Raw genomic sequence first — 14,597 nt, 5'->3', positions numbered from 1 at the left:
TCGAATCCCATCACAGCAGGTGGTGAAATTTGAATTCAATTAAAATTTCAAATCGAAAGTCTAATGATGACCACAAAAGCATTGTCGATTGTTGTAAAAACCCATCTGGTTGACTAATGTCCTTTAGGGAAAGAAATCTGCTGCCCTTACCTGGTCTGGCCTACATGTGACTCCAGACCTACGGCAATGTGGTTGGCTCTTTAAAAAAAAAATGCTCTGAACAATTAGGGATGGGCAATAAATGCTGGTCTAGTCAGATGCACCCACATCCCATGAACAAGTAAAAAAAAACAAATGAAAAAAAAAGTTCTACATATTATTAAAATTTGAGTTGTGTTGATTCTCGAATCTGATGAGCTTGGTACTTATGTTGTGAAATAGACAAAGTGGAATGCACTCCACTATGACATTTTCCAGGTCTTGAACAGTTTACTGGCCCCGTCCCAAAATTAGATAAAATACAATTTCTATACAACATCTTTTGGGAACGGTTTTATGAAATCTTCAGTCTAAAGGATTTAATTTCATGCACCTTGATGAACAAGTTTCATTCTAGATACATTGAACAGATGCTCCTAAAATAAAGAATGCAGTGGACACAGAGAATTAGGACTCACTTGATCTTGCAAAGACATCACAGGATTGTTTTTGGTTGTGTTGATATGCAGGACATGGTACTTGTTTTTTGCACACAGGTCATAAGCAATGTTTGTGAAAGAAGTGCTGGCAGTCTTAGGTACACGATTGTAAAGGATGATGATGTCATCCAGCTCTTCTCCTCCTAGATCTTGCCTCGGGTTGTCCATCGTGTGGCGCTGTTCAATTTCTCTGACTTCATGTCTTGCAATTGCTCTCTCTGTAAAATAAAAATCCAGGTTTGAAAGCAGACCAGCAATACCATAGCAGTGACATCTTAAGATGTCTGTATAAAGCACTATGATAAAGTAGGAAGTAAAGTAAATCTCTTGACTAGCTACTCTGGAAGCAGTAAGTTTGTCTTGAAATATCTCATCAAGGCATCCAAAGTCTAAATTAGGGTGGTATAAAGCAAGAACTATAAATTGATTTCAAATTATGCACAGAAAGTGAAATAAAGCATAGGAAAGAATAAGATAGAAAGGGAGTTGAAAATGACAGAAAAAGACAGGAGAAGTTTAAAAAAAACAAATCTGCAATACTAATTAACTTCTGAAGGAATAAGACCCCACCACTTGTAAAATTAAATTTTCAAGGCCAGAGCAGTTTGGCAGTAAGTATCACTTCCACACTTAAAAATTCACTTAATCCTGAATACACCAGCCTTAACTTTTTCCAGCGTGTAGAATGCTTAATCAGTGGTTACATACTCAACCTCACGCTGTTGGGATATATTTCAATGCTAAGTCTATCGGCAAGGTTTGGCTATCGTGAAGCCTGTGTAGGAGTAGGGTCATTTGGGCTGCAGCATCTGGATTTACACATTCGACTTGATTTTGTGCCTATTTCAGAAGTTGCTGTCTGATTTATTCCGTAATTACAGAAAGCATCAATAGCCTCACCTTCATTATTAACACAACATCCAGATGAATACTTTTTGAAGCAGCTGATTCACAATTTAGAAATCAAGACGGGTTCCAAATTCTTCACTGAGATGAAGTTGTTTAATCCAGGATGGTTAGCTGTTATGGTCTAGTTCAACCAATTAAATTCAAATTAAGCAGTAGTTTTTATTGATTAGCAGTTGAATTCAAATTAACCAAAAATTTCAATTAAAAGGTTCAAAACAAATTTTTTAATATGTTTTTCATGGGACCTATGTACAGTTTAAATTTAAATGTAATTATTCAAATCAAGCAACTTCACATTAAGGAGTCGACTGTACTAAAGCAAGGTATTTAAGATGGATACATATCAGTACCGATTCTAATCTCTGAAATGGAAGCTATCACCCAAGGGTTTTCTTCTTGATTACTTTAACTCAAAGACACTATTATTTACGTGATTTAAACTTGAACTTAAACTGACGAACATATAAAAACATTAAAACTAATGTGGCAAATTGGCAAGAATGCAAAGTCATGTTTGGATTAGTTCACTTAAACTGAGAATTTCAAAAATGTCATGTACCATTTTAAACTACTAACTATGCTATTTTACAGGATGGAACCAATACAGAAGGATTTTTTTCGTTAAATTTGTTTCAATACATTAGGGATTCACAGTTCTGGCACAAAGCACATTAACTGATCACCAAAGCCTCCCCAATCAGGATTTCTTCCAACAAATTGTCCAATAACTTGTAATTGTAATTTTCAAACCACTGTAAAGAATAAATGTGGGATTTTAACTTTGACTAAATGCAAGACTTTTGATTGTTGAACATACATTCTAATTTGGAATGACTGTGAGGTTTTAAGCAAATGGGATAAGAGGCTTTGTACAGCTTCACAGAACATCAATGCTTTCAAGGCACCACAAAGCATCAAACAGCCATGGTTACCTACTTTGTAAATTATAAACTTTGACCCAGTTTATGCGAATACAATGGTAAAAAAAAGTCTTGGCAAGTTAAATGCAGTTCGCACTATTCCAGCTCTCTTCAAATTAACTGGAGAATTTCACTCTAAAAGTCATCAGGTAGTTTGTGGTTTTTTAAATTGTCTCAATGTAGCAGTGATACTGCAAGTTTGTGGATTCAATACACAAGGCAAATTCCCGTCTTACCACATTGCATTGTGAGTGAGAGACATTTCCCCTGAAAGTAGACCAGGAGAATTCAGTACTAACAGTGAACCAGTGGTATAAAAACCTGATGTGGTAGATAACTGATCCATAAAGAACAAGGAAAAAGGAAAAATATTCTATTTCCCTAGATATCAAGCCCTCATTCCAAAGTTACTAAATTCAGAAGCTGCTGGAACCAATATTTGACCAAAACTTGCTCTCTCGTTTGAGACCTGTATTGAAAATGTCTTGGAGATTGAGCAGTATCCTGCTCCAGAGCACCACAATCCCACTAAATTTATTAGAATTCTTTAAGGAGGTAACAAGCAGGATAAAGGGGAACCAGTAGATGTAATGTATTTGGATTTCCAAAAGGCGTTCGATAAGGTGCACATAAGAAGATAAAAGACCATGGTGTTGGGGGTAGTATATTAGCATGGATAGAGGATTGGCTAACTAATAGGAGACAGTGTGTTGGGATAATGGGAGCATTTTCGGGATGGGAACCTGTAACTAGTGGAGTGCCACAGGGGTCAGTGCTGGGGCCACAATTATTTACAATATATATTAATAACTTAATTGAGGGAAGTGAATGTACTATCACCAATTTTGGGAATGACACAAAAATAGGTGGAAAGGCAAGTGGTGAGGATGACACAAGGAATCTACAGACGATATAGACAGGTTAAGTGAGTGGGCAAAAACTGGGCAGGTAGAATATAATGTGGGAAAATGTGAGGTTATGCACTTTGGTAGGAAGAATAGAGGAGCTGAATATTATTTAAATGGAGAAAGACTGTAGAAGGCTGCAGCACAGAGGGATTTTGGAGTCCTTGTGCACAAATCTCAAAAAGCTAACATACAAGTTCAACAGGGAAGGCAAATGGAATGTTGGCCTTTATTTCAAAGGGAATGGAGTATATAAATAGGGAAGTTTTGATAAAACTACACAAGGCACTAGTTAGACCACACCTAGAATACTGTGAACAGTTTTTGTCCCCTTATCTAAGGAAAGATATACTGGCATTGGAGACAGTCCTGAGAAGGTTCACTAGGTTAATCCCAGGTATGGAGAGATTTTCTTATGAGGAGAGGTTGAGTAGGTTGGGCCTGTACTCATTGGAGTTTAGAAGAGTGAGAAGTGACCTGATTGAAGCATACAAGATTTTTAGGGGGCTTGACAGGGTAGATGCTGAGAGGTTGTTTCCGTTTGTGGGAGAGTCTAGGGCCAGAGGGCATAATCTCAGAATAAGAGGTCGCCCATTTAAGACAGAGATGAGGAGGAATTTCTTCTCTCAGAGGGTAGTCAATCTGTGGAATTCTTTACCGCAGGGAGCTGTAGAGGCTGGGTCCCTAAGTATATTCAAGGCTGAGATAGACAGATTTTTAATCAGTAAGGGAATCAAGGGTTTTGGGAAAACGGCAGGAAAGTGGAGTTGAGGGTTATCAAATCAACAATGATCTTATTAGTTTTGGAGCAGACTTGATGGGCCGAATGGCCTACTTCTGCTCCTACATCTTATGGTCATTGCAAGCAACTGAATCCATTAGAAAATTTAATTCTAGTCACATGATTCATCACAACGCTTCCACCATGCTTATGAAATTGTGCCGCCTTTTCATAAAAAGTTTCTTGCCCTTTTTGCTTTTTCCACAAGGATATATGCAAGAAACCTGCCTTCTCCGCAAGCAAAAGTCATTTTTACGTGCCCCCAAAAGAGCAAACCTAGCGCAAGGGGAATACCCATCAAATTCCTTCCTCAGTCACTCACCCACCAATTCTAATCTCAGCTGCATGATAGTAAGCAGAATGAGCCTCACACCTGCAATGCTGTACCACCCCTAAATTCTCTAACAGTTTTAAAACAAAGAAGTGCTTTTCAGATCTGCATTACTGTGGAGCACACAAGTATAATTTTACCTTCAACTGGTAACAACTTAAAAGCAAAGTGCACTCACCTGCACCAGTTATAACAACTAAGACACTGGATAAATTGTCTTCGACATTTGAATTCCAGTGTTGACTACATAACAAAGAAAATAGCCAGCAGCTATTGATAATTGCAGTACCATATAATGTGTGGATAAATGTAAAATAAAATTAAGGCACAAATGAACCACAGCTTATAGATTTTGGAAAATAAATTTCAAATTTCTCTTGCTTTTAATCTCTACCACCTAGAAGAACAAGGGTAGCAGGCACATGGGAACACTAACGCCAGCAGGTTCCCCTCTAAGACACACACCATCTGACTTGGCAATATAATCGCTATCCCTTCACTGTCGCTGGGTCAAAATCCTGCCACTCCTTGACAAACAGCACATGGCTACACGGGTTCAAGAAGGCAGCTCACCACCACCTGCTCAAGAGTGATTAGGGATGGCCAACAAATACTAGTCTCGTCAGTGCCATTTACATCCCAAAAATGAATTTAAAAAAGTGCACCAAGAACATTGGAGAGCATAGTTACTCTGATACTCAGCGATTATTCAGAAATAGGCAAGGCTTCGACAAATGTTTAAGGTGCTTGTGGTTCACAAGAAATTTTCAAGATTGCACCAAATTTCAATACTTCAAACTAGAATTTGCTGCTTTTAAATTAAAATGGCAACTTCTCAACAAGGGACTGTGTGTTTCATTAAAATTTCATTATAATATGAAAGCTGCTGGGCATTGAGAAAACAGCAAAAAACAGCAGGGCAAAAGATCTTTTTAATAAGCATCAGGATTTACTTTTTCTTTTAAAAAGGGTGAGATCAGATTGTAAAGTTAAGATGGAACTATGATAAAACAAAGTATTTCTCGAAGACATGAATGAGTGTTACGGCAACAGATCAGCTGAGACAGGGGCAAAATCAAGTGATGTTACAGAAGTGGAAGTATAAGGTCCAAATAATGATGAGGATGTGTGGTCAGAAGCTCATCTTCGCATCAAATACAACACCAAGCCTGGTTCAGCCTCGGAGAATTTCCAGGGAGAGGGCTGGAGTCAGTGGCTAGGGAAGGGAGCTTGTGGTGAGGACCGAAGACACTGGCAATAGCTGAAGTTTAAGTCAACTAAACTCAGCACAGGGCACTGCACAAGACACTTACATTGGATATACACAAACAGTATTCGGCTCAACCAGTCTGTGCCGGTATTTATGGTCCACTCGAATCTCCTCCCTTCTTTCCTCATCCAAATCTACCATCTTAACCATCTACGGCCTTCTCCCTCAAATGCACGTTTAGCTTTTTAAATGCAAACTGTTCTCTTCAACTACTCCGTGATAGCGAGTTCCACACTTTGTGGAATTCTCATCACTCTGAGTAAAGCAGATTCCCCATTCCCTATTGGAGTTCTTGGTGACTATCTTATACACCTGGCCTCTAGTTATGCTCTTCTCCACAAAATGAAACATTCTCTCTGCATCCACTCTGAAAAAACTTTTCAAAAAATGTCATTACCTCTTAATAGATAACACCCCCAGCGCTTTATTTTGAGGGAAGAGAGACCCAGTATGACAATCCTATATACACCCATGCATTTCTAGCATCATCCTAATAATCCTTCACTGCAGCCTCTACAGTGCCTCTATATCCTTTTGATTATACAGTGACCAGAACTGCACACAGTACTCTTAAATATGGTCTAATCAAGGTTCAGTATAGATTTAGCCTTATTTGGCTGCTTTTTAATTCTATCCCTTGAGAAATAAAGCCTAGTGCTTGGTTTGCTTTTTTTAATGGCCCTGCTAAACTATGGCATGACTTTTAGTGATTGCTGTATTTGTACTCTGAGATTCCTCTGTTCTTCTATCTCACCAAGGCTTGCACCTTCCGCATAATAAGTGACCTCCCTATCCTTCCTACCATTTATGTGTGTTGAACTTCATTTGCTAATTATATGCCATTCTGGTAAGCCTCTTTTTATGTCTTGAGTAAATTAGTTAGTTGGTCAACCGAACTCTCCTCAATTGCTGCTTGCAATCAATAACGGGGAGAGACTGATGTAAGAATAAACAGTGATGGTTTATTAAGACTTAGAGCAGAGCACCAGATCATGCGTGCTCACTCAGAAACCACCAGAACTAGACTTACGGTTTCCAGTTGCCCGCACTGTACAGTGATTCGTCAGTGCTGTCACATGATCATTACAGGTGCATTCTCTTAAAGGGACAGGGTACCTCACTTTACTACAATCACCAAATTTTTTGGCAATCAGAACCACCATAACCATAAATGCATTAGCATGCAGCATTATCTGGAACTGAACAGTAAAAATAGCAGCTTAGAGCCTACCCCTTCAGATAACAGTTGTGAGCCAGACTGGATGTTCAATCATCTTTGTTCATTTAATGAAAGAATAAAACGAATGTATACACACTCTAAACTAAGATTAGACATTACTTCTTAAAAGGGCAGAAAAGAAACAATACACACTGCATTATTGTACAGGTAAGGTGGAATTGGATCTCTTTCAAGGCCATAAGATGCAATTTGCTAAATAAACATTCTCAGGTCATTCTAAGGTTATATTTGCAAATTAGAATGTACTGATCGGCTTTAGAAACATAGAAAATAGGACGTCATTCAGCCCTTTGAGCCTGCTCTGCCATTCAATATGATCGTGGCTGATCCTCTATCTCAACATCATACTCCCGTGCTCTCCCCATACCTCTTGACACTGAGTCCAGAAATCTATTTCCTTCTTAAGTATATTCAGTGACTTGGACTCCACAGCCTTCTGTGGTAGAGAATTCCATAGGTTCACCACCCTCTGAATGAAGAAGTTTCTCATCTGTTATGATCAGTGCAGCTGGTAAAGCGGAGTTATGTCAAAAAATCCCAGAGGGCAACTTTAAGCTGTCATAACCAATAATTTAAGTGTTATGTTTGAGATGCGACTCTAAACTCAGGAATCAGACCACTAGTTCTCGAGGCTTGACATTAAACTAAATGAAATACTTTAACTTACACAGGTTAAAATATATGTACACATGGCTACAAATTACTACTATCATAACTTATAACAAATTCCCAAACTAATCTCCATTAAGGCAACAGCAACCCATAGGCTTAATCAAACACAAGGCAAAGCATTTTCACCTTATGAATTCAAAACCTGTGGAGCCAGTTGCAGGCTTGCAGCTGCCTTTTGATCTCACATAGCCTCTGCTCCGCACACCCGAAAACTGAAGTTACACCCACCACCATTGATTGATTTCAAATTCTCATCGTCTCACCAGCCTCTTTGAACTTCACCCTTTAACAATAAAACCACTTTCATAGTATCAATTTTATTAGTAATATAAACATATTGCTTGGTAGCTGCTAGAAAGATGTCAGTTTTCAACCCCCATCTCTTGAAAGCTCCATTCAAAAAAATGCAAATGCATGCCATCTCTTTTCCATATCAAAACCAGTACCCATCAAAGCACCCAGGCTAGCTGGCTTTAATCCAATTAAGACACACCCACAAACTAAACCTATAATTTTAAAAGAAAAATATTTTCCAAAACATTATATACATTAATAGCTTCATGACATCATCTCAGTCCTAAATGGCCTACCCCGTATCCTGAGACCGTGACCCCTTGTTCTAGATACCCCAGCCAGAGGAAACATCATCCCTGCATCCAATCTGTGCATCCCTGTCAGAATTTTATATATTTCAATGAGATCCCCTCTCATTCTTCTAAGTTCCAATCGCTCCTCATAGGACAATCCTGCCATAGGTTTTGACAATTAAGATTGCATCTTAGGAAAGAACAAACTTGTATGTATATGGTGCCCTTGTGCACATTAACTTTTGACAAACAACAAAAGGATAAATGGCCAGCTAATCTGCATCAATATGCAAAGTCTGCATGCATTAGATACGTATAAACTATTGTGAAGGGCTGAGAAAATGCCACTGGTGCACTAGTCAGATTCTGGGCCCCCCCTTTATCTTACCAATTTACATCTCTGGGGGAAAATTATCAAGTCCACAGTCGAGGGCGGGTCAGAGACCCAGTGGACTTTTCAGTCACATTCCCAGTTTGCTTTCAGTCCAATTTTCAGTAATGTTTGTATCAAATAAAAAGGGCTCTGGTGTTCTTACTGCCAAAGCAGTAATGTTTATGCTAAATAAAGATTCAAACTAGACAGAACGTAGCATCCCATTTTAAAAGAAAGAGTTAATTGTCACTTTTGTGTGCTCAGGGTGCATTAAAATGTTTCTCATACAGATGATGAGCCATTTTAAATTGAATTCAAGAAAATAGGCATATAGGTGCAAACTCATCTATATATCTTATGAAGCTATTGAACATCGTCATGTGTAACATGGTGAATTTAAAACTTCTAGCTCTTGGACGTTTCAAAGGTTTTGAAGAATAAAAATTAAATTCCAACAGGCACAGGAACAGAAGATCAGGTGTAAGTCATGTAACCTCTCGAGTCTGTTCCACTTCAACTTCATGGTTAATCTGTAGCTCAATGTTATTTACCTGCCTTTGCTTTCTTAAATTTTTGTTTGACAAAGGCTTCATCAATCTGCTGTAAATTTCAATTGGCTCAGTATCCACAACTTTATGGGGGAAAGAGAGCTCCATATTTCCATTATCATTCATGTGAAAGAGTAGGAATAGGTTAGATGTTAGGCAGTGGTTCTTCTTCCAGATAGCAGTGAACCTTTGGAATATGTGGCTGCCTTGAGCTTTGAAAAGAGAACTGGATGCATTGTTAACTGGGGCTGCTTATAACATCTTATAAAATCTTATAACATCTTATGAAAGATAACTGTTTTTACAGATAACATACGCATAGTTAATGTGATCTCCTTGACTGGTTTCTATTGCCTGAGGGGCTGCAGAGAAATTTTCAGATTTTTATCTTTGTTTTTTGACCCTGTTTTTTTGCCCATTTTCTTTGCCTCTCCCACAAGATGACATGGCTGCTGGGAGGTAGCAGGTATCTAGTCATGATGTTCCAGGCACCTGGCGGTGGCAAAGGTTTGATGGTCTTTTGCTACCCATCATTTTCATATGGAATATTGCTACCTAATTTCAATCCTACATGGCTGAGCTCCAACTATATAAAATTATAGCCCGTTGTTTTCAATTTCCTGGTGAAAATAATTTGCATCTACCCTAGCAAACAATTACTTCCAGAACAGCCAATTTCACAAAACATTTAGCCCTGTATTTACAAATTAGCCAAAAAAATTCCTTACAGTGCTAGGAAACATTTCCAGCAGGTACTTGAACTTGTACCATTAATAAACTGTACAATAGTCTGCAAGCCTTTTGTCTGACTTGACATCTTTTTTGCAAATCTTCCACCATTTTCATTTCAATTCTTCTAGCTTTTGAAAAAACTTTGCAGTAAAAAGCCTTCAAGAATTCAGATCCAATTAAGTTTTAAACTGTTCCCTTTTAGGGTTTCCTACCTAATTTTCCATAGAAATAATTGGGAAAAAAAACTATATTTAATGTAGTTCCTCTGACATGTCTTCCTTCTTCCTTAACCGAGGTTTTCCACCCACGGTCGTTGACAGGGCCCTCAACCGTGTCCGGCCCATCTCCCGCGCATCCGCCCTCACACCATGATAGGGTCCCCCCTTGTCCTCACTTATCATCCCACCAGCCTCCGCATTCAAAGGATCATCCGCCGCCGTTTCTGCCAACTCCGGCATGATGCCGCCACCAAACACATCTTCCCTTCACTCCCCCGGCGGCATTCCGCAGGGATCGTTCCCTCCGGAACACCCTGGTCCACTCCTCCATCATCCCCTACACCTCAACCCCCTCCCACGGCACCTTCCAATCCAACCGCAGAAGGTGCAACACCTGCCCCTTTACTTCCCCCCTCCTCACCGTTCAAGGGCCCAAACACTCCTTTCAAGTGAAGCAGCATTTCACTTGCACTTCCCTCAATTTAGTCTACTGTATTCGCTGCTTCCAATGCGGTCTCCTCTACATTAGAGAGACCAAACACAGACTGGGTGACCGCTTTGCGGAACACCTTCGGTCTGTCCACATGCATGACCCAGACCTCCCTGTCACTTGCCATTTCAACACACCACCCTGCTCTCATGCCCATCCTTGGCCTGCTGCAATGTTCCAGTGAAGCTCAACGCAAACTGGAGGAACAGCACCTCATCTTCCGACTAGGCACTTCACAGCCTTGCGGACTGAATATTGAGTTCAACAACTTCAGATCATGAACTCTCTCCTCCATTCCCACCCCCTTTCCGATCCCCCCCTTTCCAATAATTTATAATTTTTTATATAGTTTTTTCTTTCCCCACCTATTTCCATGATTTTTAAATGTATTTCCATCCATTGTTTTATCTTTACCTTTTAGCCTATTTCGATCCCTTCCCCCCACCCCACCCCCACTAGGGCTGTCACTTGCTCATCCTGCTTTCTACCCTTAATGTCATCATTAGCACATTCCTCAGCTAATATCACCACCTTCAACACCCCTTTGTCCATGACATCTTTGGCAATCTCTTCTTTGCCTCCACCTATCACTGACCCTCTATCCAGCTCTACCTATCCCACCCCCTCCTCAACCAGCTTATATTCCACCTCATTTCTATATTTCTTAGTTCTGATGAAGAGTCATATGAACTCGAAACATTAACTGTATTCCTCTCCCCAGATGCTGTCAGACCCTCTGAGTTTTTCCAGCTATTTTTGTTTGTGTTTTATATTTAATGTTGGGTTTTTAATAATGTTACGGACAGAAAGGGGATTAATTTAAAACAGTCCGATTTCTCCTCTCACTACCTGTCTATGAACAGAAAGGTGTTGATTTCTGGTTACCCCCTTTGCAAGTGGTCGTGCAGTTTCCCCAACGCTTCAGTTTGGAGTGAACCAATCCTCAACCCCCACAGCAAACTCAAGATAAGGTAAATAAGAGGGTTAGTTTATAATACACACACAAAATGTGGGAAGGGGTTTCGCAACATCCACCCCTTTTGCAATCATACAATAGAAGAGTGTTAGGGGAAAGGGGTACAGAGCAACACCACAGTAAAAATAAGAGTTATGGTTTCACACAAGTCCAGTGTCCAGAGTCAAAAGTCCAATGGTGTATTCTTTCAGAGGTTAGCAGGCTGAACCGTTGCAGGGCAATCCGTCTTTCCAGAAGCGAGGATTTCCCCGATGGAAGAGGGCATGTAGAGATGAATTAGTCTTATAGGTCCAGATATAGGAGTTCCGATGTTCCAGTAGTTCACAGCTTAGATTAGGGCCTAGCAATTTACTTGGGCAGAGCCCTTTCTGCTGCTACCTGTTAGGTGGTAGAATGGGAGACTGTCTGAGTTCAGTTCCACACAGTAATATTACAGGTTCCAGCAGCTTCAGGTAGGATATGTGACACACATCCCACTTTTTCTCCTGGGTGTTGGATAAAGGATGCATTTTTCCGGGTCTGGAATCGAGAGGTTTAATACAGGAGTCAGCGTCCCTTTTGTATCTGCAGACATACTGTCTCCATGGGCCAGAGCTCTGCCGTAGAAATGTAAACGGTATCGATACATTTCTTTGGAATTTGATTTTCTGCAGTCCCAGGGGATATATAAGTGCCTCTTTAAAGGTAACAAGGCCCCTGTTGGTTTCTGAAGGTTAGAAATTCCTCTGGTATGAGTCATGGCTAGTCAGGCATGTCAGGGTATAGGCTTTGTCCATTTTGAAAATAAAATAATTTTATAAAGTAGCAGGTTGCTGTAGATATATATTTTTTCCTTCCTGTCTTCTGGATGGCACAATAACCAACAATTTTTTTTCTGTAAGAAGGTTGAACCAATAGGTAGATTAGATGCCAATGAACAAACAGTGATGTTGATCCCTCCAAGACCTTAAATAATTTGTCAACTTATTTCAGCAATTTCAAACGCTATACCCATTGTTTTCTACGAAAAACGTGTTGAACACAGAAGCAGGTTTTTAAAGCAACAGCTGCAAGAGGTCAGGAGCTTTGAAGGAACAATTAGAAAAGATTTTGTTCACGTTAAAGACAACTCATTAATGGCGCATTCTTTATTTTGCACCATTATGTAAAAGCAAGTTGAAGTTTTTGAATTAAGTGAGTCAGATCATAACTCTCATTGTGTTTGTTCAATATATTGCAAAAAGAACTTAGATTTGCATATCGTCTTTAACTAATGGAATGTCTCAAGGCACTTCACTGAATCATTAAAAAGCAAAGAATGACACAAAGTCACTTAAGGAAGTATTAGGTCAGATGACCAAAAGCTTGGTCAAAGAGGTAGGTTTTAAGGAGTGTTTTAAAGGAGGGAAGCAAAGTAGAGAGCCAGAGAGTTTAGTGAAGGTATCCCAGAGTTAGAACCTAGACAACTGAAGAAACAGCCGCCAATGGCAGAGCAATTAAAATTAGGGACGCACAAGAGGCCAGAACTAAAGGAGCGCAGATATCTCAGAGGGTTGTGGGGATTGTAGGAGAATACAGAGATAGGGAGGGGCAAGGCCACAGAGGGGTTTGTCAAATATGATTATTTGGTGGCTGATACACTCCTATCAAAGTTCGTTGCCCGTTGCTGTTTCCTAGCTCCACTCAAATTGATTCTACATCTTCATCTTCCGATCCAAGATCCTCTCCCACGAATGTACTAGATACCACCCTTTATTAAAAGTGTGACACTACTTCTCTTTTTTGCTTATCCTTCTGAAATGCTGAATACCCTTGAACTTTCAGTTCCCAGCCTTGGTCATCCTGAAACCACATCTCTGTAATGGCAATTAGATCATACCTATTTGTGCCATCAATTCATCTACCTCGTTGCGAATGCTGTGTGTATTCAGGTAGAGTGCTTTTAATTCTGTCTTCTTATTTTTGCAATCTCTAGCCTTAACTGCTGGCACACTCACATTTGTATGCTCTGTCCCTTCCTGACACACACCGATAACCATTTCCCTTATGGCTATCCTGCTCTCTTACTTTCTGCTTTCTCTTTAGTTTATCATATCTTTACACACCCCAATATACAGTTTAATGCTCTCCCTACTGCCCTAGTTATACAGCTCATCACAACACTGGTCCTAACATGGTTGAGGTGAAGGTCGTCCAAATGGTACAGCTCCCCCTTTCCCCAGTACTGCTGCCCCAGGAATTGAAATCCATTTAGAAACATAGAAAATAGGAGCAGGTGGTGGTCATTAGCCCCTTCGAGCCTGCTCCGCCATTCAATATGATCATGCTGATTTACTATCTCAACACCATACTCCTGCACTCTCCCCAAACCCCTTGATACCTTTAGAGTCCAGAAATTTATTTCCTTCTTAAATATATTCAGTGACTTGGCTTCCACAGCCTTCTGTGGTAGAAAATTCCATAGGTTCACCATCCTCTGAGTGAAGAAATTTCTCCTAATCTCAGTCCTAACTGGTCCACCCAGTATTCTGAGACTGTGACCCCTTGCTCTAGAACCTCCCAGCCAGAGGATATATCCTCCCTGCAACCAGTCTGTCCATCTCTGTCAGAATTTTATATGTTTCAATGAAATCTCCTCTCATTCTTCTAAACTCCAGTGAATACAGGCCCAGTCAGCCCAATCTCTCCTCATATAACAATCCTGCCATCCCAGGAATCAGTCTGGTGAATATGGCAAGTATATTCTTTCTTAGGAAAAGAGACCAAAACTGCACACAATACTCCAGGTGTGGTCTCACCAAGGCCATGTACAGCTGCAGTAAGACATCCTTGCTCCTGTACTCGAGTCCTCTCGCAATGAAGGCCAACATACCATTTGCCTTCTTAACCGCTTGCTTTCAGTGATTAGTGTACAAGGACACCCAGGTCCCTTTGTACATCAACATTTCCAAATCTATCACCATTTAAATAATACTCTGCCATTCTGTTTTTCCTACCAAAGTGGATTATTTCACACTTATTCACGTTA

The 14,597-nt window shown here is 40.0% G+C and overlaps 1 protein-coding gene across 2 annotated transcripts in view; it reads right to left on the bottom strand.

Moving 5' to 3' along the window:
* Positions 1-14,597, bottom strand: part of LOC144692191 (heparan sulfate 2-O-sulfotransferase 1) — a 234,556-nt gene that overhangs the window by 58,068 nt on the left and 161,891 nt on the right. For both annotated transcript variants that reach the window (XM_078560742.1, XM_078560744.1), the window contains exon 2: positions 618-856. In XM_078560742.1, the coding sequence (XP_078416868.1) occupies positions 618-856 (239 nt within the window). The remainder of the gene's footprint in view (positions 1-617; positions 857-14,597) is intronic.

Source organism: Cetorhinus maximus, chromosome 17, assembly GCF_964194155.1.
Source record: "Cetorhinus maximus chromosome 17, sCetMax3.hap1.1, whole genome shotgun sequence".
Classification (NCBI taxonomy): domain Eukaryota; kingdom Metazoa; phylum Chordata; class Chondrichthyes; order Lamniformes; family Cetorhinidae; genus Cetorhinus; species Cetorhinus maximus.
This window is presented reverse-complemented; position numbering and strand designations above follow the sequence as displayed.